General features: G+C 40.0%; 1 protein-coding gene across 2 annotated transcripts in view; it reads left to right on the top strand.

Annotated features, from left to right (window-relative positions):
- The window catches only part of TMEM167A (transmembrane protein 167A), a 45,084-nt gene extending 24,478 nt beyond the window's left edge, over nucleotides 1-20,606 (top strand). For both annotated transcript variants that reach the window (XM_038765937.1, XM_038765936.1), the window contains exons 2-4: nucleotides 8,071-8,180; nucleotides 13,528-13,562; nucleotides 19,100-20,606. In XM_038765937.1, the coding sequence (XP_038621865.1) occupies nucleotides 8,071-8,180; nucleotides 13,528-13,562; nucleotides 19,100-19,170 (216 nt within the window). In that variant the 3' untranslated portion in view covers nucleotides 19,171-20,606. The remainder of the gene's footprint in view (nucleotides 1-8,070; nucleotides 8,181-13,527; nucleotides 13,563-19,099) is intronic.
- Nucleotides 20,607-27,857: the final 7,251 nt, after the last annotated feature.

Raw genomic sequence — 27,857 nt, 5'->3', positions numbered from 1 at the left:
GTGCTCTTTCCACTGAGCCACGCTGTATTGCTTAAGCGTTTACTATGTGTCAGGCACTATACTAAACACTGGGGTAGATACAAGCTAATCATTCAATTCATTCAATCGTATTTATTGAGCGCTTACTGTGTGCAGAGCACTGGACTAAGGTTGGAGTCAGAATGTCTTGTAACAATGGCCTGGAAACGCAAAAGGAGGCCAATATCAGGTTGAGTATATTTCACTGTTGGAAACTGCATAATGCATAGTCTACATTTGTCAGCCCTTTGCACAGTTCTGAGGAAGAAGGTAAATAACCTCTTTTAGAGCTAATTGCTTATTGTCTACCAGTGTTCAGGTTTGTGGGAAAGGGAAACAGATTTGGCGTCCATGTCCCACGTGGAGCGTACAGTCTTAATCCCCATTTTATAGATTAGAGAACTGAGGCACAGAGAAGTGAATTGACTTGCCCAAGGTCACAATAACAAACAAGTGGTGGAGGCGGGATTACCCAGTTCCTCTGACACCAAGGCTGGGCTCTTTCCACTAATCAATCAATCAATCAATCAATCGTATTTATTGAGCGCTTACTATGTGCAGAGCACTGTACTAAGCGCTTGGGAAGTACAAATTGGCACCACACAGAGACAGTCCCTACCCAACAGTGGGCTCCCAGTCTAAAAGGGGGAGACAGAGAACAGAACCAAACATACCAACAAAATAAAATAAGTAGGATAGAAATGTACAAGTAAAATAAATAAGTAAATAAATAAATAGAGTAATAAATATGTACAACCATATATACATATATACAGGTGCTGTGGGGAAGGGAAGGAGGTAAGACGGGGGGATGGAGAGGGGGACGAGGGGCACTAAGCAGCGCTGCGCCTCAAAGAGATGTAGCCTCAAAGAGAAGCAGCGTGGCTCAGTGGAAAGAGCCCGGGCTCCGGAGTCAGAGGTCATGGGTTCAAATCCCGACTCCGCCAACTGCCAGCTGCGTGACTTTGGGCAAGTCACTTCACTTCTCTGGGCCTCAGTTCCCTCATCTGGAAAATGGGGATTAAGACTGTGAGCCCCCCGTGGGTCAACCTGATCACCTGGTAACCTCCCCAGCGCTTAGAACAGTGCTTTGCACATAGTAAGCGCTTAATAAATGCTATTATTATTATTATTATTATGATGATGATGATGATGTCAGAATTGGGATCGGAACCCACACCTCCATGTGGCTACCAGAACCCCCAACAAAGGGAAGACGGAGCTTTAGGCTGGTGCCTTAGTCCACTGGGCCGTCATGACCCTGTTCATTGTCATGCACAGTGCCAGCGCTTAGAACAGTGCTTTGCACATAGTAAGCGCTTAATAAATGCTATTATTATTATTATTATTATGCCATGCCATTCTCTGCTTCAGTAAATTTGAGTCTGTTCCCATTCCAATATGAGTCCAAGTGTTATTATTGCACTCTCTCCAACACTTAAAACAGTGCTCTTCCCAGAGTAGGCGCTCAATAAGTACTTTTGGTTGGCAGGCCCTACCCATCATTTCATTATTTTTGGCCTTATTTAGACTAGACTTCTGATGTGTGTTTGTTTTGAAATGTGAGCCAGAGTGTAAATGCAAGTGAACTCAGGTATTCAGCGAACCCGGGTACTTTTAATAATAATAATAATGATGGCATTTATTAAGCGCTTACTATGTGCAGAGCACTGTTTTAAGCACTGGGGAGGATACAAGGTGATCAAGTTGCCCCACGTGGGGCTCACAGTCTTAATCCCCACTTTACAGATGAGGTAACTGAGGTGCAGAGAACTTAAGTGACTTGCCCAAGGTCACACAGCAGATATGTGGCAGTCGGGATTTGAACTTTTCTTCATTATCTTACAAGAGATTCCATTTTTCAACCTTACCAATTTACCTGTTTCATATTATGCAGGCTGCAAAATGCGTAGGTTAGAAAACACTCTTCATGTTGCGTTTTTGGAATATGCATTTGTCTCCACTTTTATTCCTTTTTGAAACCTGTTGAGGCTTGAGGCAATGTTGTTTCATCCTGTTAAAATAATGATAATAATAATAATAATAATAATAATAATAATAATAATAATGGCATTTGGTAAGCGCTTACTATGTGCAAAGCACTGTTCTAAGCACTGGGGGGGAGATACAAGGTGATCAGGTTGTCCCATGTGGGACAACACATAGCACTCAGTGGCTCAACATATATATGTATATGTGTTTGTATGTATTTATTACTCTTTATTTATTTTATTCGTACATATTTATTCTATTTGTTTTGTTTTGTTAATATGTTTTGTTTTGTTCTCCGTCTCCCCCTTCTAAACTGTGAGCCCACTGTTGGGTAGGGACCGTCTCTATAGGTTGCCAACTTGGACTTCCCAAGCACTTAGTACAGTGCTCTGCACACAGTAAGTGCTCAATAAATACGATTGATTGAATGAATGAATGAATGTGGGGCTCACAGTCTTAATCCCCATTTTACAGATGAGGTAACTGAGGCTCCGAGAAGTTAAGTGACTTGTCCAAGGTCACACAGCAGACATGTGGCAGGATTTGAACCCATGACCTCTGACTCCAAAGCCCATGCTCTTTCCACTGAGCCACGCTGTTGTGTCGTTGGAATGATCGCTCTCATCTACCTTTCTTTTCCTTTTTTTTCCCCACTACAGAAAACCCTCTTTATCCTTTCGACTATAAGCATTATTAACCTTTTCCATCCTTAGAAATTGTTTAGGGGACCAGTGGAATCCATTGTCAAAGTCTCAAGGTGCCGCAGTGCTCTCTGCTGTGAAGACAAGGATCAACAAAAAGTAAAAAGGTCCTAGGACATTTAGGGAGATTAAACCATCTATCTAGTGAAAAATACCATGTTCCAAGTGAACAAAATACCCCGTTCAACTGGCCCAGGGCAGAAAGCAGCTCTTAAATTTAAAAAGTTCATTTATTTATGCAGTGTACTGGTGCTCTGGTTAAAGAAGCTGCTGAATTTTGAGCCCAGACCAGGAGTTCCTCCAGAAGATTAGGATCACTTGTTCTTCATGAAAAGTAATTTATTCTCTGCTAGATGCAGTCATCACGCAAAATGGCCCGATCATTCTTTCCGGAATGTGTTTCACTGGGATGTTGTCCCAGATGAACCATTTAATGATATTAATTTTATAATTTAAATAGCTTTTAAAGAGTTTTAATGTCCACTGTGGAGGAATGAAGAAAATAAATAACGTCCTGAGTTTACACATGGAGAAACTGAGGCGTGGAGCGGGACCCCATGTGTCCTAAATTTGGGCAGGGAGGTTAGGGGGGAGGAGGGAAGGAGAACATAAAGAGCACGAACCCCACGGACTTTGAAAACCCCCTCATCCCCCTCTCCATCCCCCCCATCTTACTTCCTTCCCTTCCCCACAGCACCTGTATATATGTATATATGTTTGTACATATTTATTACTCTATTTATTTATTTTACTTGTACATATCTATTCTATTTATTTTATTTTGTTATTATGTTTGGTTTTGTTCTCTGTCTCCCCCTTTTAGACTGTGAGCCCACTGTTGGGTAGGGACTGTCTCTATATGTTGCCAATTTGTACTTCCCATGCGCTTAGTACAGTGCTCTGCACATAGTAAGCGCTCAATAAATACGATTGATGTTGATGATGATGATGAAAAATTTGGGTCTGAAATGCCCAAATGCCCCAAAGCTTAAAGATTCCCTTTATCCCTTTCCTTCCCTTTCCCTTTAGCTCCCTGTCAGGCAGTGTCTCTATATGTTGCCAACTTGTACTACCCAAGCGCTTAGTACAGTGCTCTGCACACAGTAAGCGCTCAATAAATACAATTGATTGATTGATTCCTCCTTCCTCTCCCCCTCTCTCCATCCCCCCCATCTTACCTCCTTCCCTTCCCCACAGCACCTGTATATATGTATATATGTTTGTACATATTTATTACTCTATTTATTTTACTTGTACATATCTATTCTATTTATTTTATTTTGTTAGTATGTTTGGTTTTGTTCTCTGTCTCCCCTTTTAGACTGTGAGCCTGTTGGGTAGGGACTGTCTCTATATGTTGCCAACTTGTACTTCCCAAGCACTTAGTACAGTGCTCTGTACACAGTAAGCTCTCAATAAATACGATTGATTGATTGACTGAGCATTCCTCCTTCCTTTCCCCCTCGCCCCCTCTCTCCATCCCCCCGTCTTACCTCCGCCCTGTCCCCACAGCACCTGTATATATGTTTTACATATTTATTACTCTATCTTACTTGTACATATCTATTCTATTTATTTTATTTTGTTAGTATGTTTGGTTTTGTTGTCTGTCTCCCCCTTTTAGACTGTGAGCCCACTGTTGGGTAGGGACCGTCTCTATATGTTGCCAACTTGGACTCCCAAGCACTTAGTACAGTGCTCTGCACACAGTAAGCGCTCAATAAATACGATTGATTGATTGATTGATTGACAGGGCAACCTTTTAGGGAGAATGCTAGTCCAGCTGGGCTCTTCAGGCTCAGGAGGACCAAGGGCATCCACAAACCTGGCCTAGCTGACCTGGCTCCTGCAGGGCTCCAGCCAGAAGCAATCCAGAGGCTTCTCTAAGATTATTTGGTGAAATAATGACGGCCGTAAATAGGGTCGGGGGCTTCCAACTCCGCTGCTCCATTCAAACCCCATGATTTGTGGGTCTCCCCGCCTGTAGATCCAAATTCAGACTCTAAATTCATTTGATTGAAAATACGCTTAGCTGAAATCAGTATGATTTCATTGTCTTGATCACACCAAGTACGTTGTCATTTAAGGGGGCCGAACTTTCTCTCACTTTTCCTACTGCCTGTTAAATTTCCGATTTCGAGTGGTAAACACTCTCCCCCAGTGTGTGAGAGAAGACAAAATGAATTATATACTCCTAAGTTTTCATTCATTCATTCAATCGTATTTATTGAGCGCTTACTGTGTGCAGAGCACTGTACTAAGCGCTTGGGAAGTACAAGTTGGCAACATTATAGAGATGGTCCGTACCCAACAGCGGGCTCACAGCCTTAATCGAATTAGCGCCGGCCCTTTAAAAGTGAATATTGGTGTGTTTAACACCTAATAAGAAACAGGAGAACTGTAGTTCTTAATAGGTTAAACATTGTGACTTTGTTTTTGGTTGTTTTTTTTTTCTAAGAAAAAAAGAATTAAATTCAGTTCACGAAGCTAGTCTAATTGTTGTAATGAACAAATCACAAAGCCTAGCTAGCAAATGTCTAACCTGAAATTAAACTCCTCTGAGATTGAGAGACCAAAGGACCACAGAGGTCGTGAGTGTTTTCAACTGAGACCTAAATGGTGTAGCAATTCAGGAAAATTAGTAGCTGTCAGGCTTTTTCATAGATAATGACTAATGATGCCTGCTAAGGGACTTAAAGAAATCACAATCGAAGGTCTGCTTTCCTTCCATCTAATTCTGCAGTTACACAAAAGGTGCTATGGTTTGTAGACAAATAGCAGTGGGTTGGGGGGTTATGTCCAGAATGCCCACAGAGAAAAAGGTAAAATATTTCTTCAGAAACCAAATGTACTAAGTTTTCCTGCTTGATATTTAACATTTCCACCACTGTCTTGCATTTTTAATCTTAAAAGATTTCCTCTAGGCCCACCCTACCTCCTTCCCCTCCCCACAGCACCTATATATATTTGTACAGATTTATTACTCTATTTTACTCGTATGTATTTACTATTTATTTTGTTAGTGATGTGCATACAGCTTTAATTCTATTTGTTCTGACGATTTTGACACCTGTGTACATGTTGTGTTGTCCATCTCCCCCTTGTAGACTGTGAGCCCGTTGTTGGGTAGGGACCGTCTCTATATGTTGCCGACTTGTACTTCCCAAGCGCTTAGTACAGTGCTGTGCACACAGTAAGCGCTCAATGAATACGATTGAATGAATGAAAGTATGCACTTTATATTGAGAAACCTCACCCTCCTCACCAACTAATTCTATCCAGCTTTCCACTCTGTCCAAGATAAGTAAAAATAAGGAGAATACTGTTGCATTTGAGAATATTTGTGTCAGATTCATTAGGACTTTTCAATTGTTGTGAATTTGTATGGTAACAACATGAATCAATCAATCAATTGTATTTGAGCGCTTACTGTGTGCAGGGCAGTGTACTGAATGCTTGGGAGAGTATAACACAACATTCCCTGCCCACAACGAGCTTAAAGTCCACAGGGAAGAAGACTCATTTACACAATAAATGCCGTAACTATTTTGCTGATAAATATTGAGAAGCGGTGTGACTTAGTGGAAAGAACTCAGGCGTGGGAGTCAGAGGTCGTGGATTCAAATCCTGACTCCACCACATGTCTGTTGTGTGACCTTGGGCAAGTCACTTAACTTCTCTGAGCCTCAGTTACCTCATCTGTAAAATGGGGATTAAGACTGTGAGCCCCACATGGGACAACTTGATCACCTTGTATCCCCCCCAGCGCTTAGAACAGTGCTGTGCACATAGTAAGCACTTAACAAATGCCATCATTATAAAAACAGTGCTTTGCACATAGTAAGCACTAAATAAATGCCATTAAAAAATGTACTAAGCGTTTGGGAGAGTTCAGTACAATAGAATTGGTAGACATGTTGACTGCCAACCAGGAACTTAACAGACTAGAGGGGGAGGCAGACATTAAAATAAATTAAACATGTATCCGTAAGTGATGAAGGTGGGGTGAATTTTAAGGGCTTAAAGGATACAGATCCAAAGGAGAAGGGAATAGGGAAAATGAGAGCGTGGTTGGGGAAGACCTCTTGGAGGAGATGTGATTTTAATAAGGCTTTGGAGGTGGGAAGAGTCAGCTATGAAGGGGAAAGGAGTTTCAGGACAGGAAGGACGTGACAAGGGGTTGGTGGAGAGGGACAAATTTGAGGTACAGTGAGTAGGCTAGCATGCGAGGAGTGCAGTGAGAGGGCTGGGTTATAATAGGAAATTAGTGCATCCCTCTTTCCACTGTCTTCCTCCCCCCCCCCCCCCAACATGCCCTTAGTTTTACTTTCTTGCCAACCAGCAAATCCCAAAGGCAGGAAGGGACTAAATGCAAAAGGAAAAAGATTCACGCTACGGAGGAGCCAGAATCTGCGACCTTCAAACGACTTTTGAGCTCTTTGCTACTTCAGACTCCCTCAGATTTCCTAGGTGAAGTTCAGTTATTCCTTAGTCTTGTCTTATGCTGTCGAGTTGTCTTCCACCTTTAGCGACGCCGTGGACAAATCTCTCCCAGAACGCCCCACTCCCATCTCCAATCGTTCTGGTAGCGTATCCATAGAGTTTTCTTGGTAAAAAATATGGAAGTGGTTTACCATTGCCTCCTTCGACGTAGTAAACTTGAGTTTTCGCCCTTATTTCTCTCCCATGCCGCTGCTGCCTAGCGCAGGTGAGTTTTGACTTGTAGTAGATTGCCTTCCACTCGCTAGCCACTGCCCAAGCTCTGTGAGCCCGCCGTTGGGTAGGGACCGTCTCTATATATTGCCAACTTGTACTTCCCAAGCGCTTAATACAGTGTTCTGCACACAGTAAGCACTCAATAAATACGATTGAACGAATGAAATATGTCTCTGCTTGACTCTCCCTCCTGTAGTCGAGGCTGGTAGAGTCCTGGGAACTCTCCAGCCGTGACCCTGAGAAATTATTCCTTAATGTGCTGATTCAGTTAATTATTTTGGTGCCTCTTTTTCCCCCCAAGTCCATGAAAGCCATACTGACTTTGCTTCAATCCTAAAAATGAAGAGGTATCCCCAGAATACAGAATAAAATGATTTAGCCAGGGAAGAAAAAGGTTGCTAGGTGAGTAGTAATTGTATTAGAGTTTCTGCCCCTTTGGGGGTAAGATTCAGCTCTGTGACCAGCATCTACTGAATCTATTTGCCCAGTGGATTAAAGAGTGTTTTTAAATGGACTGCAAGTTCCAAGGTCTTCTATGGGGGCAAGTATCAGGTGAAGGGGTGAAAACTGAGGACAAATATTTCTAGAAGATTCATGTCATTAGAGATAAAACTCATTTTTCCTTTTTTTTCTTATTTTTTAGTCTGCCATCTTCAACTTTCAAAGTCTACTGACTGTAATCTTGCTGCTCATATGTACCTGTGCTTACATCCGATCCTTGGCCCCCAGCCTACTGGATAAAAATAAGACTGGGTATGTTTCTATCGTCTAATCACTTTAACTCGTCCTCATTGATGCTCAGTTTATAAATATTTCTTATTTTGTAATTAAAGCTTTGGAGCGGTTTCATTTTGGTTTTGTATTCCTATTTTTCTCTCTCTATTTTAAAAGTAAAAACGTTTCTGACATTTAAGGGCTCCTCACTCCAAAGAGATGGATTTGACAAATGAACCTGGGATCTTTCAGTTAAAAAGCCTTTGTAAATCTTCCCTTATAGCCCATTGTACTGATTTATGACTTCCAAAGGTGACCAGTTCTGATAGAAACCTCAAGCTTACAAATGGAGAAAGGACTTGAGGTCACTTTTCCTTTTGGATCACATTTTATCTATTGTGTATTAAGTATCACACATATTTATGAAACACTTAAACTAGATTATATATTAATTTATTCCTCTATTGGTACAAGATTATGCTCTCTACAAAGTTAACCTGAAATCCGGTTTCTCTATAAAAGCTTCACACAGGGCACGTTTGAAGGGACTGTGAAGTAAGGTGCAGTGTATACAGAACAGAACAAGATTTAAATGTCACTGTTCATTTGCTAGAAACTTCATGGGTCCAAGAATCAAGCCCATGGAAAAAACTTCACCCCATCAAGTAACTAAATCCAAATTTTGCAAACTTATAAAGGGAAATATTTTTCCCCACTTATCTACTAAATCATTGATTGGCTCTCTATTCAACAAAGAAAGTTGAACTGAGATTTTTTTTTCACATAGGAATCCCCTTTTTCCTGTTCGGTGTTGCTGACAACTGTTATGAAAAGGGATCCAGAGCACGAGAACAGATAAGAATTATAATAACGATGGCATCTGTTAAGCGCTTACTACATGCAAAGCACTGTTCTAACCGCTGGATCTCACAGCCAATCAATCAGTAGTATTTATTGAGCATCTACTGTGTGCTGAGCATGCTGAATGTTTGCAGAGTGTAATAGAAGAGGAAGACACTCTGCCACAAGGAGCCTTTGTGCAGTTTCAATCAAAATAGTTTGTCCACTTGCTAAATATAAAATCAGCCTCTACTAAAAAGACGTATGATTACTTACTATTCATTCATTCATTCAATCGTATTTATTGAGCGCTTACTGCGTGCAGAGCACTGTCCTAAGCGCTCGGGAAGTACAAGTTGAACTATTTACGTGAGGATTTCTTTTGACCTCTTGTATATGAGAAGAGATGTTAATTCACTGGAAGTGTGAGTTGTTTTTTGTGTTGCTAATGGAGGATGTCACAGGAAATTATGTATATAAAGTAAGGAGTTCCTGTATTAATTTTATCAATTTAAAATTCTAGAACTGATATTCGCGTTGACTATTTTCTTTAATCTGGAGCTATGTTTCCCTGAAGTCAAATGATATCAACTGCAATGGCACCCTCTCTTTCTCCAGAGCCCGTAGTTTTAAGGGATGCAGCTGAGAACTGACAAGTTAAAATTTGTTGTATTGAGCACTGTTTTATTTTCATTCAAGACATATTAGAGGATTTCATGTTGGGTAATGAAATTATCATCGTTTTTTTGTTGTTGTTGTTTTCGTGGTATTTGTTGAGCACATACTGTGTGCCTGGGAGTCTACTGAGCACTGGGGAATACCCAAAATAGTGAGGTTGGACGCTGTCCCTGTCCCACATCGGGATCATAGTCTAAATAGGAGGGAGTAAGATTTAATATCCATTTTACAAGTGAGGTAACTGAGGTACAGAGAAGTGAAGGGAATTGCCCAGGGTCACACAGCAGACAAGTGGTGGAGCCAGATTAAAACCCAGGTCCCCTGACTCCCAAACCCACGCTCTTCCTACGGTGCCAAGCTCTCCCCCTATTTTTATAACAGTCACGTATTTTTTGTGGCTTTCAAAGTATTAACTCCTCCCTTCAGTTAGGGTTTTACATGCTCAGATGGAACTGTTTAGACCAGTTGGATAAAATGAGTTCTCGTTATTTCACTGCTGAGAATAGCATCCCATTTCTTCTGCACCAAATATCGCATCTGTCAAGTGACTGACGTCGGCAGCAAAAATATAGTGGTGCTTCATCTGTGTATTCTTCCCAGGTAACAGGTACCTGATATCAACTCTTAATAGGAACATATATCGATAGGAATAGATAGTAACTAAATAGCACAATTGGGGGATATTTTTCATCAACTGTTGGCTTAATTCTGTTTTTGATGAAATGTTATTGTGATAGTTACAAGAATTTATGTGGATATAAAAGCATAGGTGGGTTTGACGAGCCATCAAGTCCACATCCTCTTGAAGAATTTTTATACTTAAGAAACTCCGAAAATGGGTAGTGTATTTTTATGAATGGTATATAATTCCCAAAAAGGGAATTTAGTGAACAGTTTTTCAATGATGAAATAATTTAATTTTTAACATTTCAAAAAATATTAAAATGGGATTTTAGAGCTAACTACTTTTTTACATTAGCCATAGCTAATAATTCTTGTTTTAAACTAAGTTAAGAACAAGTGGTGTAGGGGTTAATCACCACCTGAGATATGACTTAGATATGTATTATTATTCCTTGAATTACCAAATTCTTGTTAATTTCTTGTCTCCCACATTTCACTTGTACATATCTATTCTATTTATTTTATTTTGTTAATATGTTTGGTTTTGTTCTCTGTCTCCCCCTTCTAGACTGTGAGCCCACTGTTGGGTAGGGACCATCTCTATATGTTGCCAACTTGTACTTCCCAAGCGCTTAGTACAGTGCTCTGCACACAGTAAATGCTTAATAAATACGAAAAAAAGGGAATAAAGTATTAGGCATAATTTATATTACATCACTCTTTTACAGTGGGTAATTGCATATCAGATTAAATTTTCCCATTTTAGAAAGAGTTTGTTCAGCTCTGCAAATGGCATGGGGGAAAGGTGTGAAAATCTGAAAATCACTATTTATTTATGATATTTGCCCTGCAACCTGATGTGCATGATCTTTACACATTGAAATTATGGAAGCAGGGTAGTTTGAAAAGGAGAACTGCATATTTTCACTTCCAAGAATCTTATTTTCTAAGTCATATCTCAGGTGGTGATTACCCCCTACACCACTTGTTCTTGACTTAGTTTAAAACAAGAATTATTAGCTATGGCTAATGTGAAAAAGTAGTTAGCTATAAAATCCCATTTCAATATTTTTTTGAAATGTTAAAAATTAAATTATTTCATCGTTGGAAAACTGTTCACTAAGTTCCCTTTTTTTGGAATTATATGCCATTCATAAAAATACACTCTGAACAGCACAGTTCATAAAGCTTAAATGAATCATTACCCAGATGTCTTTCATCTTTTAAGGTAGAAATCTGAACAGATTTTGAAGTGATAGTTGAGTGACGTATGGACCATTAAGCTGTTCAGGGTTATATCATGTTCAAGACCTCTATTCTTTCATGACTCTAATAAAATCATTCACCCGCCAACATCATTTCCACCTACATTTTTGTCCAGTTCATTTCAAATAAACTAAGAAGAACTTTTTTCTTTGCAGTTAGGAATTTATTACACTCTGGGTGGTGGGGGAGGTAGTTGTATATAATTTTATTGCACCAATATTTTCATTTTCTGTAGCCACTCAAATGGTGTCATTCATTGGCCACCTCAGTAGTTAAACAAGAAGGCTTGATATACATTTCTTCTCTAAATTTTATATCAATGCCGTAAAATATCAAACCATAGCCTGACATAAAAACAAGCCCAGCTCAGTCTTTTTCCATGAATAATTTATTTATAGATATGCACATTTTGGTTGTTGTTTAAGGAAAAGGAGGACCTTATCAACCTGTCTTTATCCATTTATATTTTACTTACCAGTATTTCCCAACTTGTCAGAAACCTCAGCATTCACACATCTTTTCAGGGCATGTTGAGTTTTAAGTTAATGGTAGGTAGGTACAGGCAATCACAATCAAAAGAATTTAACAAAAGTTTGTGAAACTCCAAAGAGGTATCCTTTCTGAATGTTTATTTACAAATAGCCTCATTTCCCACATTTGGAATATTGATTTTGAATAGTAAACAGTTATTGCAATGTGAATATACTTTGCCGATGTAAGGGTGGACCAAAATTAATTTTCTTGAAATAGAATCAATGCTGTATATTCCAGGGGGTTTTGCACAAGCACGTTTATCATTTCTTGACATAGTAATTTAAAGTCAGCACAGTGAGTACCAACCAGTCATGGCCTTACTTTGATCAGATGATTTGATTCCATCTGGTGCGTGCTGTTGGACTTCACCGTTGGAAGGAAAATCTGCTTTTCAGGCATTCTCACAAAGCCATCAGTACCAGTGTGCGAATATTGGGATCGGAGTTCACGGTTTAAGGTGAATTAGGTTTAGCGCTCCATTCGATAAGATGAATCTTAGAAAGCTGTGTCTTCATTCTGAAAGACGTCAAATCGGAAAGCTTTAGATAATATAGTTTTCTAAACATTGATTTTGTTTAAATCCATGCTCCAAAGGAGTTGAAGTGATCTCCAGTGTGGTTTAACAAGGTTAGCTTTCCCAGTCAGTCGGTGGCATTTATTGAGTGCTTATCCTTTGTTTGGCACAGAGAACTGTACGAAATACTTGGGATAGTACAATACAAATAGAGTTGGTAGGCACGATCTCTGCCTTCAAGGAGACAGACTTTAAAATAAATTACAGATAGGGGAAATTGCAAAATGGAGAGGTTTGTACATGAGTGGGGTGAGTATCAAAGTGCTTAAGAGGTGCAGACCCAAGTGACGCTGAAAAAAGTATAGATAGGGTAGAAAAATGAGAAGAGAATCAGGGAAGGCTTCTTGGAGGAGATATTTTTGGTTTATTTGCTATAAGATTGGTCTGCATCACCCACATCTTCCATGTTACTTGCATGAGATGACAGTGGTGCTTGATGCATAAATGGGGCCAGGCATGAGGGTCCAAAGATGAATGGCTAGTATATGCTTCAAAAAAAAGAAATTTAATGACTTGTAATTTAATAACCATTGAGAAGAAGCCATTTCAGAAGCAGCATGGCCTAGTGGAAAAAGGCGGGCCTGGTAACCAGAGGCCCCGAATTCTAATTCTGGCTCTGCCACTTATCTCCTTCTAGCCTTGGGTAAGTCACTTAACTTCTCTGTGTCCCTCAGTTATCTCTTCTGGAAAATGAGGATTAAGACCGAGAACTCCACGTGGGACTGTGTCCAACCTGATTAGCTTGTATCTGTCCCAGCGCTTAGCACAGTGCCTGGCACATAGTAAGTGGTTAACAATTACCACAAAAAAAAACCTACTAAAAATCCTGACTTAACAGTAGTCACAATCTTGACCTTTTTTTTTTTCCAGAGTGTTGGGTGTCTTTTGGAAGTGTGCCAGAATTGGTAAGTTTCTCTTTTCTTTTCCCCCTGCTATCAATAAATCAACATTATTTATTCAGAACACTGTACGAAGCATTGCTAGAGTACAGCCGTGTTAGTAGGCATCCCTAGCCTCAAGGAAGCTTGCAATCTAGCAGGTGAAACTAAAATAAATTACAAGTTAGGGGAAAACAGTGGAGTTTAAAGATTTGTAAGTAAGTGCTGTAACGAAGAAGGGATGGGCACCCATTCACCCCCTTTAGCACTAAGCCCTAACAACCCATTTTATATTAAACACATGTAGACTTCACCTTGAGGTACAGGTTTCTCTATTTTGTTCTTTTGTTCACAAGCTGGCAGATCTCCACAAGGCTCTCTGCCCATAGGGATTTAAAACTAGGCGAATGAACTTTAGAAATAATGGCTCATGGGCGGGGTAATAGAAATGAAAAGCCTAATATCTTTTCCATCTCAAATGTTGGATTCTGGGTTGGTTCCTTGCTGAGACCAAGGTGCATGCATTCGTACAGTTAGTTTGGGTTCTTTCTTATAAGGGTTATGAAGAGCGCAAGTATATTAAATGTCTGGTTCTAAGGAATAATTCCTCACAAATAGATTAAGGGGCTTCAGGAGTATTTGAATAGAAATAATTGTTTCTTCACCCTATGAAATAAAAGCTGTGAAAAATATTAAATGGGTGTTACCTTACACTTAAAACATTACTGCCAAGAGCAAATTCACACAGTATGTTGTATATCTGACTTGATGTCGGAGTCTTTTCTCTTCTAGACTGTGAGCCCACTGTTGGGTTGGGACCGTCTCTGTATGTTGCCAAATAGTACTTCCCAAGCGCTTAGTACAGTGCTCTGCACACAGTAAGCGCTCAATAAATACGATTGAATGAATTGACTGAAGCCATGGTAATTTTAGCCCAAATAAATTGCTTAAACGAGTTTTGCTGCAATTTACCACCTATATTCACATAGGACTAACCTCATCTTGACAAAAGTACATTTTCCAGGAAATTAAGAGGGGTAGTGGAGGGTATTCAATTGCAATAAATCATATATTTTCGGTGTACGCCAATCTGAGCCTAATACTTCTGAGGTCACTTTATGCTATTTGAATATTCTGAAAAACAAGACTTAGTTTTCAACATTTTTTTTAAACACCAGAAGTAGGCTTAAATATACCAATTGTATTCATAAGTTTAATTGTAATTCCATTTGAATTTTCCCTTCAGAGCTTCCTAAATGTGTAATAAAAACTAGCCTCAACCCCTTCCTTCTTCCTGATGTGTGGAGGCTATCTGAAAACATGATTCCTATGGCAAAACTAGAGAAACTGTGAAATAATAATTAAGGTATTAAGGTCTTAATGCTAGATACAGATGATCAGATTGGATACAGTCAACCTGTACAGAGATAAGAGAGGGAGAAAAGCAAAGATGAAAGAAGCTTTGAGGAAAACTGATTGCGGCCTTAAAGCCAATGTGCACAAGTTTTCTACCTGATGTGTGGCGGCATGGGCACCCATTCTCCTCCTTCAGCTATAAGCTGTAATAACTCATTTTATATTAAACACTCGTAGACATCACCTTAAAGTGCAAGTTTCTCTATTTTGTTCTTTTGTGCACAAGCTGGCAGAATTTCACAAAGCTCTTTGCCTATAGTGATATAAAACTAGGCTGAATGAAGTAAGGAAATAATAGCTCATTTGTTAGGTAATAGAAATGGAAAGCCTAATATCTTCGTAGATCTGGAAGAAAACGTGGTGTTATGTTTGAGGTGACTTAATCACCCAGTCCACTTTCTCAATCAATTAATGGTATTTTTTGAGACCTTACTGGACTGTAAGTTCATTACGGGAAGGGAATGTGTCTGCAAATTTGGTTGTATTGTACTTTCCCAAGTGCTTACTACAGTGCTCTGCACATGGTAAGTGATCAATAAAGACGATTGATCGATTGCTTAACACTGTATTAAGTGCTTGGGAGCTTACAGTACAAAAAAGTTGGTAGACAAACTCACTCCTCATAAGGAGCTTAGAATCTACAGGGGGAAACGGAAATTAAAATAAATTATAGATTTGAACTTAAGTGCTGTGGGATTTCCCAAGGGATGAATACCAAGTCCTTAAAGGGTACAGGTCCAAATGCATAAGGAGCACAGAAGGGAGAGGGAGTGGGGGAAATGAGGGTTTATTCAGGAAAGACCTCTTGGAGATGGGATTTTAGTTAGGCTTTGAAGGTGGGGAGATTAGTGGTCTGTCAGATATGATGGAGGAGGGAGTTTTAGCCAGAGAGAAGTTGTGGCCAAGGGGTCAGGCAAGATCGAGGTAAAGAGAGTAGCTTGGTTTTAGACGAACAAAGTGAGTGGACTGGGTTGTAGGAGGGCACAAAGAGATTGAGTGCTTTAAAGCCACAGTCAGGAGTTTCTGTATGATGTGGAGGGTGAGTGGGCAACCACTGGAGCTTCTTGAGGAGTGGGGAAATACGGCTGAACTTGTTTTGGAAAAATGACCTGGGCAACAGAGTGAAGTTATGGACTGGAGTGGCCAGAGACAGGAGGCAGAGAGGTCAGTGAGGAGGCTGATGCAGTTGTCAAGGCAGGATACTGTAAATGCTTGGATCAATGTGGTAGCCCTTTGGATGGAGAGGAAAGGCCAGATTTTAGCAATGTTGCACAGGTAGAACTGACAGAATTTGGGGACAGATTGAATATGAGGGGTAAATGAGAGAAATGAGATGAGGATAATGCCAAAGTTATGGGCTTGTGAGACGGGGGGGATAGTGGTGTTGTCTACGGTCAGTGGGAGGACATGGATGTCTTTTGGGACTTAAGGTTTTTCTCAGCAATTTTTCTGTTCTGTCTTCAAGAAACTATACAGCAGTAAGTATATCTCAGACTTCAAGAACGCTACCGATTACAGATATAAGTTGTCCATTATGTGATAACATGAAATTTTCCTGGTTGAAATGGCTTAGAGACTAGTGATATGGATAGGCTGTTTTCTTAACCAAATATCCTTTTATCATGACAGAGAATGCATCCATGAAAAAGGATGTGTGCTTAATAGGGAAAGGCACAACACAAATCACCTTATCGCTTGACACATCACATGGCTACAACTGTTTCACATTCACTGGCTTGTGGACTTTAAAACCGGCCAAGTGGTAACATATTTACCCAGTTCAAGTAAAAGGATAGTTGGTTCTGCCATAAGATAATCTCCTTTAAAAGAATTAAGGACAGGAAAATAAAACCCACATGTAAATTGTAATTCGCTGAATTGAAGTAGGAGGAGGACTTCCTTACAAATTAATTTCAAACAGATGGAAAATTGCAGACAATATTAATTTTCTTGGTTGTTTGAGTTTTAATAAACCGTATGCTAGATAACAGTGTCTGCCATATAAGCATTATGGCAACTGTTTCTTGTAGAAGATATCTGAAAAATTTAGGAGTAACTGCTCTTTGAAAATGTGGAGATTTGCCATCAAAGTTTCCGAGTTTTGGAAACAAGTGTGTATAAGAGAAAGCAGCTTCAACCACAGTAATCCATATGGTAGGTTGCTATTTTAACCAGTGGGACTAGAAACTAATTTTTTTCTTGTCCATTTTTTGGAAAAGAACAATTTAGAGGTGAATTCTTACCCAAAAATTTGGTGATGTAAATTTTTTAAAAAATTGAATATTGGCTTTAACCCAACTAACTGTACAAACAGAATATTATGGACAGATACTTAGATTGTGAGCCTAAGTGGTACTGGCACGGTGTCTGATACGATTATTTTATGTCTAGCACTTAGCAAGGTGCTTTGACATAGAAATACTCATGAACACCACAGTTCCATGAAGTAACTGAGCCTTTATGTCTGCATGTAGACAGAGAAGCAGCGTGGCTCAGTGGATAAAGCTCAGGCTGGGGAGTCAGAGGTCATGGGTTCAAATCCCGGCTCCTCCAGTTGTCAGCTGTGTGACTTTGGGCAAGTCACTTCATCATCATCATCATCATCATCAATCGTATTTATTGAGCGCTTACTATGTGCAGAGCACTGTACTAAGGGAAGTACTTGGGGAGTACTTGGGAAGTACAAATTGGCAACATATAGAGACAGTCCCTACCCAACAGTGGGCTCACAGTCTAAAAGGGGGAGACAGAGAACAGAACCAAACATACTAACAAAATAAAATAAATAGAATAGATATGTACAAATGAAATAAATAAATAAATAAATAATAATAATAAATTATAAATATAATTATAATATATTTATAATTATAAATTAATAATAAATAAATAAATAAATAGAGTAAAAATATGTACAAGCATATATACATATATAGAGGTACAGTATACAGTATATATATACTTCACTTCTCTGGGCCTCAGTTCCCTCATCTGTAAAATGGGGATTAAGACTGTGAGCCCCATATGGGACAACTTAATCACCTTGTATCCTCCCCAGCTCTTAGAACACTGCTTTGCACATAGTAAGCGCTTAACAAATGCCATCATCATTATTATTATTATTATTAATAATGGAAAATGATGCTACTATTGGGCAAATCCCTTAAAGATTGGGTGCCATGACGGCGACATAGTGGGCTGATTCAGTGCTCTCCCGAGTCCTTTAAGCGTCACTTTTGTCTGGATTCGTGAAGAGGGAGAGGGTGGAGCAGGGAAGGAAGGAGGATTAGACTTTTCTGTTGCCTGGGAGCGTACTGCTTCCCCCAGAAGCGCACCAAACTGGAACCGCTGGGGAAACAAGTCAGGGCTGGAGCTGCGTCCAAGCTGCGATCCTAAACTGTGCTAGCATAAACGAGCCTTAAACACCAAAGGAAATAGGCCCATCTCCCCTTCTCCCCCGCAACCTTGGATTGTGGGAGTATCTGTTCATCCCTTTTGAAGGATTTCCAAGACTATGGCAGGTAGAAGTAATAATGGTATTGTAAATGGTAAAGGGACTCACTAAGCATATTATTGTATTGTGTTTATTAAAGCACTTTAAAAATCTGCTTTTGAAAAGATTTAATTGACCAAAGCCTGCTTAATTCCATCCTTACGTTCTTTAATTATGATTCCTATTATTATTATTATGGTAGTTGTTCTAAGGGCTGGTGTAGATACAGGTAAATCAGTAGATACAAGTTAATCATGATGACATAATAATAATAATAATAATGGCATTTATTAAGTGCTTACTATGTGCAAAGCACTGTTCTAAGCGCTGGGGAGGTTACAAGGTGGTCAATTTGTCCCTCGGGGGGCTCACAGTCTTCATCCCCATTTTACAAATGGGGTAACTGAGGCACAGAGAAGTTAAGTGACTTGCCCGAAGTCACACAGCTGACAATTGGCAGAGCCGGGATTTGAACCCATGACATCTGACTCCAAAGCCTGGGCCCTTTCCACTGAGCCATGCTGCTTCTCTCTGTCATCAATATACCACATAAACCCTACAGGGAAATTTCTAAAGCTACTCAAAGTTGCATGTAGAAAAACTAATTTCTTGTTGTGAAATAATAGTCAATAACGACGCTCTCCTTTTTCCACAGGTGAACGAAAGAGTCCTTATGTAGCAGTGTGCTGTGTCGTTATGGCCTTCAGCATTCTCTTTGTGCAGTAACAGTTGGAAAAACCAGAATTTCCGTTCTGTGTGACTTCTGAGAATAAAAGGACTTGCCTATAGGAAACAGCAATGGGAAGAGTGATTCATCATCTCTTGATGTATTTGGTCAGAGAGAATCACGACTGTCATTCTTTGTTTCACTTGAAAATGGACCAGTGTTGGTGCTATATAAGAAATTAAGGTGCAGGTTTAATTCCAGAAGTGTGATACGGATGTAATTATCAATTTGGTATTATTGTTCCTATCATGGCCATTCTGTGCTTTGCATTTTGATTTTAAGTGAATAGAATAGGACCTGAAATGCAGTAGAACAAAGTTGATTTAAAAAACCTACTCAAGTAACTGTCGATGATTTAGAAATGACATTCATCTTTAAAGAATGAGAATATTTCATTGATGAACATTTTTCTAAAATTAGGAAAAGGTTGAAATTCAAGCATTAAAAATTGTTATTTTAAATGACTAAGTGCTTCTGTATTCCATAGACAATTAAGGTTGTACTTTAAGGAGTACCTTCACTCTGAGCAAAACCTTAAGTTTATTACATTGTTATAAACACAGAGTCATCTCTAGGGTATTTATATCATTAAGATACTGATATGCTTCCTATAACATTTGACTTAAGAAAATAATCTTTTTTTCACCCACCGCTGTAGGAAGGTTCACTGTTTTCAGGACAAAAACATAAGAAATCCCAAGTATGACTGTGGTGTTAAGGAGCAATTCATTAATAAACTAAGAACTAGCCCTTTAAAAAGCTGTGTTTCTAAATATATTAAGGATTTAATATATTCTTATAGTCTTTTAGACTCTGAGCCTAGCGACTGTCCCTATATGTTGCCAACTTGTACTTCCCAAGTGCTTAGCACAGTGCTCTGCACACATAAGCGCTCAATAAATACGATTGATTGATTGATTTAGCTGGGAGATAGTATAGAAGATAAGTACATTCCAAAATGGAGGTTCATTAATCAGGACAGTTTGTTAAACAAATGTTACCCATACATTTTGATATCAGTAGTTTGTGTCGATCTTTAAACTAGTGTTACCCATACATTTTGATATCAATAGTTTAAATGTCAATCTTTAAACTAGTGTTTTCACTTCCTCCAAATGTACATTTATAAAGTCATTTTTTTATTCCTCATGCATGAGATTTTGTACCAGTTCATTGATATCTGTTAGCTTCTGATTTATAATTGGCCGGTGTAGTAATGTAGTAAGCGTTAAGAAATATACCTAAGCCACTAAGCTTGAATAGCCTATCTCTAAAAATGGTCCTTGGCAAAGTTACTATGAGCTTAAATGATAAAGAAATGTCTTTAAGAAGTAGAGCCTTAGAATGTAGTCACAGCGGTTTGGCGTCTTCATCGCTGTTAAATTCACCAGATCAGATTGGGCCTACCCAAATTAAAGCACTCCGTTGCAATCAAGCTGAGTAATTTTATTCATTGAACACATTTGCTTGTTTTAAACATTGTATGAAGTGTCTTAAATGCCAGGTCTCACCAGTCCTACCACTCAGGCTGATGGTTAGGATGGAAATTTCCATTATGTAAAACTACACATTTCCTTTTGAATTCTTTAAATAGACATGTTTAACTCCCCCCCCCCCCCCCCCCCCCCGGCCAAAAAAAAAACCAACCAGTGGTCAGGGTGCACAGGATCCACTATACTCTGTAAAAATTAGGGATCTCCATATTGTTGATAAAATTGACTTGACTAGTGGAATTGGATTGTTTAGGGTCAACTACTATTATATAAACTCTGATTTGTTTTCTTGTTTTACAAACTCAGTCCACAATTCACTCTTCAGCAAAGACCTGTCCAGCATTGCTTTTAAGATGCAGCTTTTCCGATTGAAATTTGTGATTTTTAGCAGTGGCATTTCCTGAAAATAGGTTTTGACTGAGCATTACTATCTTCTATAAAAATCAATCAGTAAATAATGGTGGTATTTGTTAATAATGATGGTTAAGCGCTTACTGTGTGCAAAGCACTGTTTTAAGCGCTGGGGGGTTACAAGGTGATCAGGTTGTCCCACGTGGGGCTCACAATCTTAATCCCCATTTTACAGATGAGGTAACTGAGACACAGAGACGTTAAGTGACTTGCCCAAAGTCACACATCTGACAAGTGGCGGAGCCGGGATTTGAACCCACGACTTCTGACTGCCAAGCCCGGGCTCTTTCCACTGAGCCACGCTGCTTCTCTAATGTCTTTTTAGAGTACCTACTGTGTGCAAACACTGGACTGAGCATTCAGGAGGGCACTGTAGATTTAGGAGACACTATTACTGGCTAAAATCTGAGATGGGGGACAGCCCCATAATAAATTGCGGATAGGAAGAAGTGGTGAAGTGGTAGAATGTGTAAAGCGAGATCTACAAAAGTGCAGTGGCAAATTGTGAGTGAAAAAGTGCTAAGGTAGTGCAAAGACGTTGAGATAATTGGAGGATGAAACCTGGGGAGAAGAGAAAAAAGTATCCTGGTAAATTTTCATATCCTAAATAAAAGCTACACCTACCAACAGAAAATGAAAATGAACCTGCAAAAAACAATGCTACCCAGAAACAATTTATGAAACATCTTCAGGATTGAGGAGACTTTATTAGTTATCGTTTTGGCTACCGGCACACCATTTGGTAATCTGGAGGAAGATTTCTTACAGAAATAAAATAATTTCAGGCTATCATCATCAATCGTATTTATTGAGCGCTTACTATGTGCAGAGCACTGTACTAAGCGCTTATATGGTTATAAGGTTATGTTCAGGTTATATAGTTGATTCTCTTGTAGATTTGTTCTGCATGAAGAGAGAGGCTGTCTCATTTTTAAACCCATTTGAGTCACGTAGAAAGAACTGTGGACTACATCTGAGGAAAAGTCATGACATCTGTTTCCTGCCTTTCCCCTAAGCAGATCGGAGCTGTCATGGACTGTCATTACCATGGTTTATGTGCAATTTCTGGCATGATGAAGACTGGTTAAAAGTGGTTTAGCAAATCTCCTTCAGAGAACAAATCAGAACAAAGCCACAACTCTGCCAAACGCTAGCCTCAGGTTTGCCTTCAGCTCCAGCTAGAAGATTTCTAAGCTATCACCAAAGTAAGCTATCCTTTGAGCAGACCCTGGCCTGAGGAAAGCACTTAGTACAGTGCCTAGCGTATAATAAGCACTTAACAAATACCATTTTTTTTTAAATGGTTACCTTTGGGTTCTTTTTCTGGCTGGTCACCCACTCTCGATTGATCAATGTCATATTTATTGAGCGGTTGGTGCCAATCTCCATTATTTCAAGTAAGTAAACCATCAGCTCTGATTTTTTTTTTTAAGGAAATGCACCAGGAGCTTTTTAGGTTCTGATGTTCCAAAATCGAGTAAAATATATGACTTTCGGAGTTTAATTGTGAGACAGGGTTAGAAGGTGAAGCGCATGATCCACAAATCCAGACAAGCTGCCTTTGAAACTGCACCTTTCATTTTGAGGAGTTTGTGGAGAGGGGAGGAGGAAGGATTCAACCTGGTAGAAAGAAAATCTGCTACAACATATGAACTTCTGTTGTATGAATCCCTAACCCAAATCACTATTGCACTTGCTACCGAGCACTTTATTAATAACACAAGCTTCCTATGGGAAAAATAAAAATAATAAATCAGGTACAGAAGTGCAGGATGTACTCAATTGTATGTAATGTTTTGCAAACAATTTAGCTGTTGACTTCAACACCTCATGAGGCACCTTTGGATTATAAACCTTGTCGAGAAACAGCGTGGCTCAGTGGAAAGAGCCCGGGATTTGGAGTCATGGGTTCAAATCCCGGCTCCGCCACTTGTCACTTCACTTCTCTGTGCCTCAGTTCCCTCATCTGTAAAATGGGGATTAAGACTGTGAGCCCCCCCATGGGACAACCTGATCACCTTGTACCCTTCCCAACACTTAGAACAGTGCTTTGCACATAGTAAGCGCTTAATAAATGCCGTTATTATCATTATTATTATTATTGTCTCCCATACTAGATGTTTTTCAACTGGAGAAGTGTTCTGAAAGGAACTTTTTTCTGCAGAAAACTCCGTTTTGAGAACTGGGCAGGTTTAGCAGTAAGGGCAACCTTTTATCAAGGAATGCACTATAAGGAGAAGATCAGCATTTCCCCCGCTCTATCTTCCAACCCCAGAATTGCTTTTGTGAGCATAATTCAAGCCTTGCGATTGCGCAGCCTTTTTACTTAGCTAGGGTCCATCGGAGATATTTGTAGGAAAGTATGCTTCCCCCACACATACAGAGCCGGGCAGGTTTAAACAAGCTAGTAGCCATGGCTATCCATTCCTACCGGTACCAGACATGGTTACTATACTGATCGTTGGTGTTCCTGGCATCCAAGTTGATTGTAGTTGTCTGTCACAAAGACACGAAGCACATCAAGACACTTCTTGTTTCATTAGGCAAAACGCTGCCTTTACTTACCATTTCCTAAATTGAGCCACTATGTTACAGGCAAATGTCTAATGAAGTGTGGTGAGAGACATATTCCCCATAATTGATCAGTGGTATTTATTGAATGCTTACTGTGTGCTGAGCACTGTACTAAGCGCTTTGGAGGGTATAATGCAACAGTTGGTAGACACATTCCCTGCTTGAAATGAGCTTACGGCCTAGAGGAGGAGACAGACTATATAAAACAGGTGAATCTGGCTGGAGCAGCTAATGAGAAATAGAGCAGGAAAAGTAAATGCTTAAATAAAATTGATATACGCTCACCCTTTCCCTCCTCAGAAGTGAGAAAATAGACTGCATCTGTCAAAGCAAGTAAACAGTACAGTCAGATCTCGGTATAATATCGCTTTATTCAAAAGCCAGCATATGCTGAAGTAGCTCTTATTCTTCAGATGATTTGATGCTCTATTGTTCCTCAAAAATAGCAGATAATCTGGGCCTGGTTAATTCCAAACCCTTTTGTTTTTAATTTAATGAGGCTTTACTTCGGGGAGATACAAAGATCATGCCCTTCTGGAAACAGCTTTGTTTTTGTTTCTCTCCACGTGGTAAATCCTAATCAGCAAGGCTCAGTGATAATTCCCAAGGGAAAAAAGAACCGTGCTGCTCTAATGCTGTTCACCAAGGGGGAGAAAGGCGACCAGATTTCAATATTTCACACCAATTTAGGTCAATCCCAAAGTAGCCAGCAGCCCATGACCTTCCATTCTCATCCTTTTGCCAAATGAGGAAGGATAATATTTTGTTAATATTTGGAAAAGCAATTAAGAATGCCCATCCCTAGAAATGTTCTTCACACTCCCCATCTACCCTTCACACTTAGTAACCAGCCAAGCTCAGATTTGCTTCTCAGCAGAATAGCACCATTCACTTTATTGCATGGCTGTTTCTTTTAAGAACTTTTCACATGCCAAGGTATATGAAACCCTCAGTTGGCTCTAGAGATGATGGGAATCCACCTCGGCGGTCTATCATTAATTGCTGATGATTTATCTCCGTCCCATTTTTAGCCGTGGCTCCATCCCAAAGTCTAATTACCTGGGAACATCCAAGTTCCATCCCTAATTTACTTAGTTCCACTTAGGGTCCGGCACAGCTAACTGCTTCCAATCTGCACCACGCCCCCCAGAATAACTGGTATTTGTTAATAATAATAATAATGATGGCATTTGTTAAACACTTTCTAATAATAATGATAATGATGGTATTCATTAAGCACTTACTATGTGCAAAGCACTGTTCTAAACGCTGGGGAGATCAGGTTGTCCCACAGGGGGCTCGCAGTCTTCATCCCCATTTTACAGATGAGGTCACTGAGGCACAGAGAAGTTAAGTGACTTGCCCAAAGTCACACAGCTAGAAATTGGCAGAGCCGGGATTTGAACCCACAACCTCTGACTCCAAAGCCTGGGCTCTTTCCACTGAGCCACGCTGCTTCTCTATGTGCTATGTGCCCATCCCTATGGCTATTCAGCGCTTAGAACAGTGCTTTGCACATAGTAAGCACTTAATAAATGCCATTATTATTATTATTTCTACTTCTTCCATCTTCTACTATATGCAAAGCACTGTTCCAAGCGCTGAGGTGGGGGGATACAAGGTGATCAGATTGCCCCACGTGGGACTCACCGTCTTAATCCCCATTTTACAGATGAGGGAACTGAGGCACAGAGAAGCTTAGTATCTAAGTTCTGTACTAAGTGCAAGAGCTAGACACAAGGTCGTCACATTGTACACAGTCTCCGTCCCACCTCGTTACGGTCTAAGGGGGAAAGAATGGGTATTTAATCCCCATATTACAGATGAGGAAACTGAGGCACAGAGAGGTTAAGTAACTTGCCCAAGGTCACAGAGCAGCTAAGTGGCAATCAATCACATTTCTTGAGTGCTTACTAAGTGCAGGGCAGTGTACTGAGCACTTGGGAGAATACAATGTAACAATTGGTAGATATGTTCCCTGCCCTTGTGGAGTTTATAGTCTAGGGGGAACCGGAATTAGAGTCAGGCCTGTGCTCTTTCCACTGGTATTTTGCATGTGTCCTTACTGAAGAAAATTATTTTCCAAATTCCACTGCTTTTCCTAACTCTTGAATTCAGGTGAACCGTAAAAACCTCTCAGGCCACTAATAATAGTAATGATGGCATTTGTTAAGCGCTTACTATGTGCAAAGCACTGTTCTAAGCGCTGGAGGGATACAAGGTGATCAGGTTGGCCCACGTGGGCTCACAGTCAATCCCCATTTGACAGATAAGGTAACTGAGGCACAGAGAAGTTAAGTGACTTGCCTAAGATCACACAGCTGACAAGTGGCGGAGACTGGGAGCCCATTGTTGGGTAGGGACTGTCTCTATATGTTGCCAACTTGTACTTCCCAAGCGCTTAGTACAGTGCTGTGCACACAGTAAGCGTTCAATAAATACGATTGAATGAATGAATGAATATATACAGACACCCTATTATGATTGAACCATGCTTAACCATGATGACTACACTTGATATTGAACTCTAGCCAGGAAACAGTGAATTGTTCCAGAAGTAAATGCAAAATAGAATGGAACTTCCCCAAGTTTTCCTTTGCATTTTCTAGTGCTCATTTTATCATTTTGGGGGTCATTGTACCCGGGTAATCATTGATGTAAGTTTTTCACAGGAAACTCACACTATTAATGGTATTTTGTAACTTCCCGCTTGGCAGGTAAAAGGTACCCAATGTGGATTTGGTCTGAGATTATTGAATTTGACACAGCTGGAAGAGCAAAATCTGTTTTCAATTTAGACAGTTTGCGTAGCATCCACCATAAGAGGTCCATCTGTGAAAGAAATGCAAAGTAATAAATATTTAAATTGGAGGAAGGAAGTACACCATTTGTAATAACCCAACTGCTTTTTCTTTATTGGCCAGCAATTCCCTTCCTGGGAGGAAGCTTGGATCAGGGAAGCATCACCAACAAATGTAGTACCATGGAATAGAAATTATCTGGCAATTTACAATCTTTCCCCATCCTATAATTTCAGTGTCCTCAGGCACAGAGATACATACCCTTGTACTTTCCAAGCGCTTAGTAGAGTGCTCTGCACACAGTAAGTGCTCAATAAATACAATTGATTGATTGATTGATACCCTGGGAGGCTTGCTGTTGGTTTGGTGGAAATGGCACTGCTCTAATAATAATAATAATGATAATAATAATGACGGCATTTATTAAGTGCTTACGATGTGCAAAACACTGTTCTAAGCACTGGGGAGGTTACAAGGTGATCAGGCTGTCCCACGGGGGGCTCACAGTCTTAATCCCCATTTTACAGATGAGGTAACTGAGGCCCAGAGAAGTGAAGTGACTTGTCCAAAGTCACACAGCTGACAATTGGTGGAGCTGGGATTTGAACCCCTGACCTCTGACTCCAAAGCCCGGGCTCTTTCCACTGAGCCATACTGCTTCCTCAAGAATCTGAGATTCCCCAAGATTCTTCCTCTAAGAATCTGGAGACCTCGTTTCTAACCCCAGTTCTGCTCATAACTGTCTAATGGGGCCATAGACTGTACATATTTATTACTCTATTTATTTATTTATTTATTTTACTTGTATATATTCTATTTATTTTATTTTGTTGGTATGTTTGGTTTTGTTCTCTGTCTCCCCCTTTTAGACCGTGAGCTCACTGTTGGGTAGGGACTGTATATGTTGCCAATTTGTACTTTCCAAGCGCTTAGTACAGTGCTCTGCACATAGTAAGCGCTCAATAAATACGATTGATGATGATGATAGGCTGCATATTATGCAATTTGCAGTGTGCTACACCCCCGTTCACCAACTTGCTCTTTACACCCCATGCCCCATTGGAAACATGGCTAGCAGGGACGAGAGTGAGACCGGCACTAAGGTAGCATCACAATTTATTCCTCTCACACCGGTTCCGAGGACTGTCCACCATATCTGACTGAGATGGCCTCCGCCTCCTCCCACCTCCTTCCTTTCCCCCTTTCTCTTTTCCCCTTCTCCCTTCATCATATAACCTTGACTTTTCTGATAAAAGTTCTCCGACAGCTTGGCAGAAGACAGAGGGGAGGGATAGAAGGGCTAAATGACTTTCTCAGACTTCCCTGCAGGTAACTCAGAAGAGCCAATTCAAGAAGATTGGAACAGGCTCACACTGTGGATGCTGTATAACCGATCAATCAATCAAT

The sequence above is a fragment of the Tachyglossus aculeatus genome, chromosome 23, assembly GCF_015852505.1.
Source record: "Tachyglossus aculeatus isolate mTacAcu1 chromosome 23, mTacAcu1.pri, whole genome shotgun sequence".
Taxonomy (NCBI): Eukaryota; Metazoa; Chordata; class Mammalia; order Monotremata; family Tachyglossidae; genus Tachyglossus; species Tachyglossus aculeatus.
The sequence above is the reverse complement of the archived record's forward strand: the minus strand, read 5'-3'. Positions and strand labels throughout refer to the sequence as shown.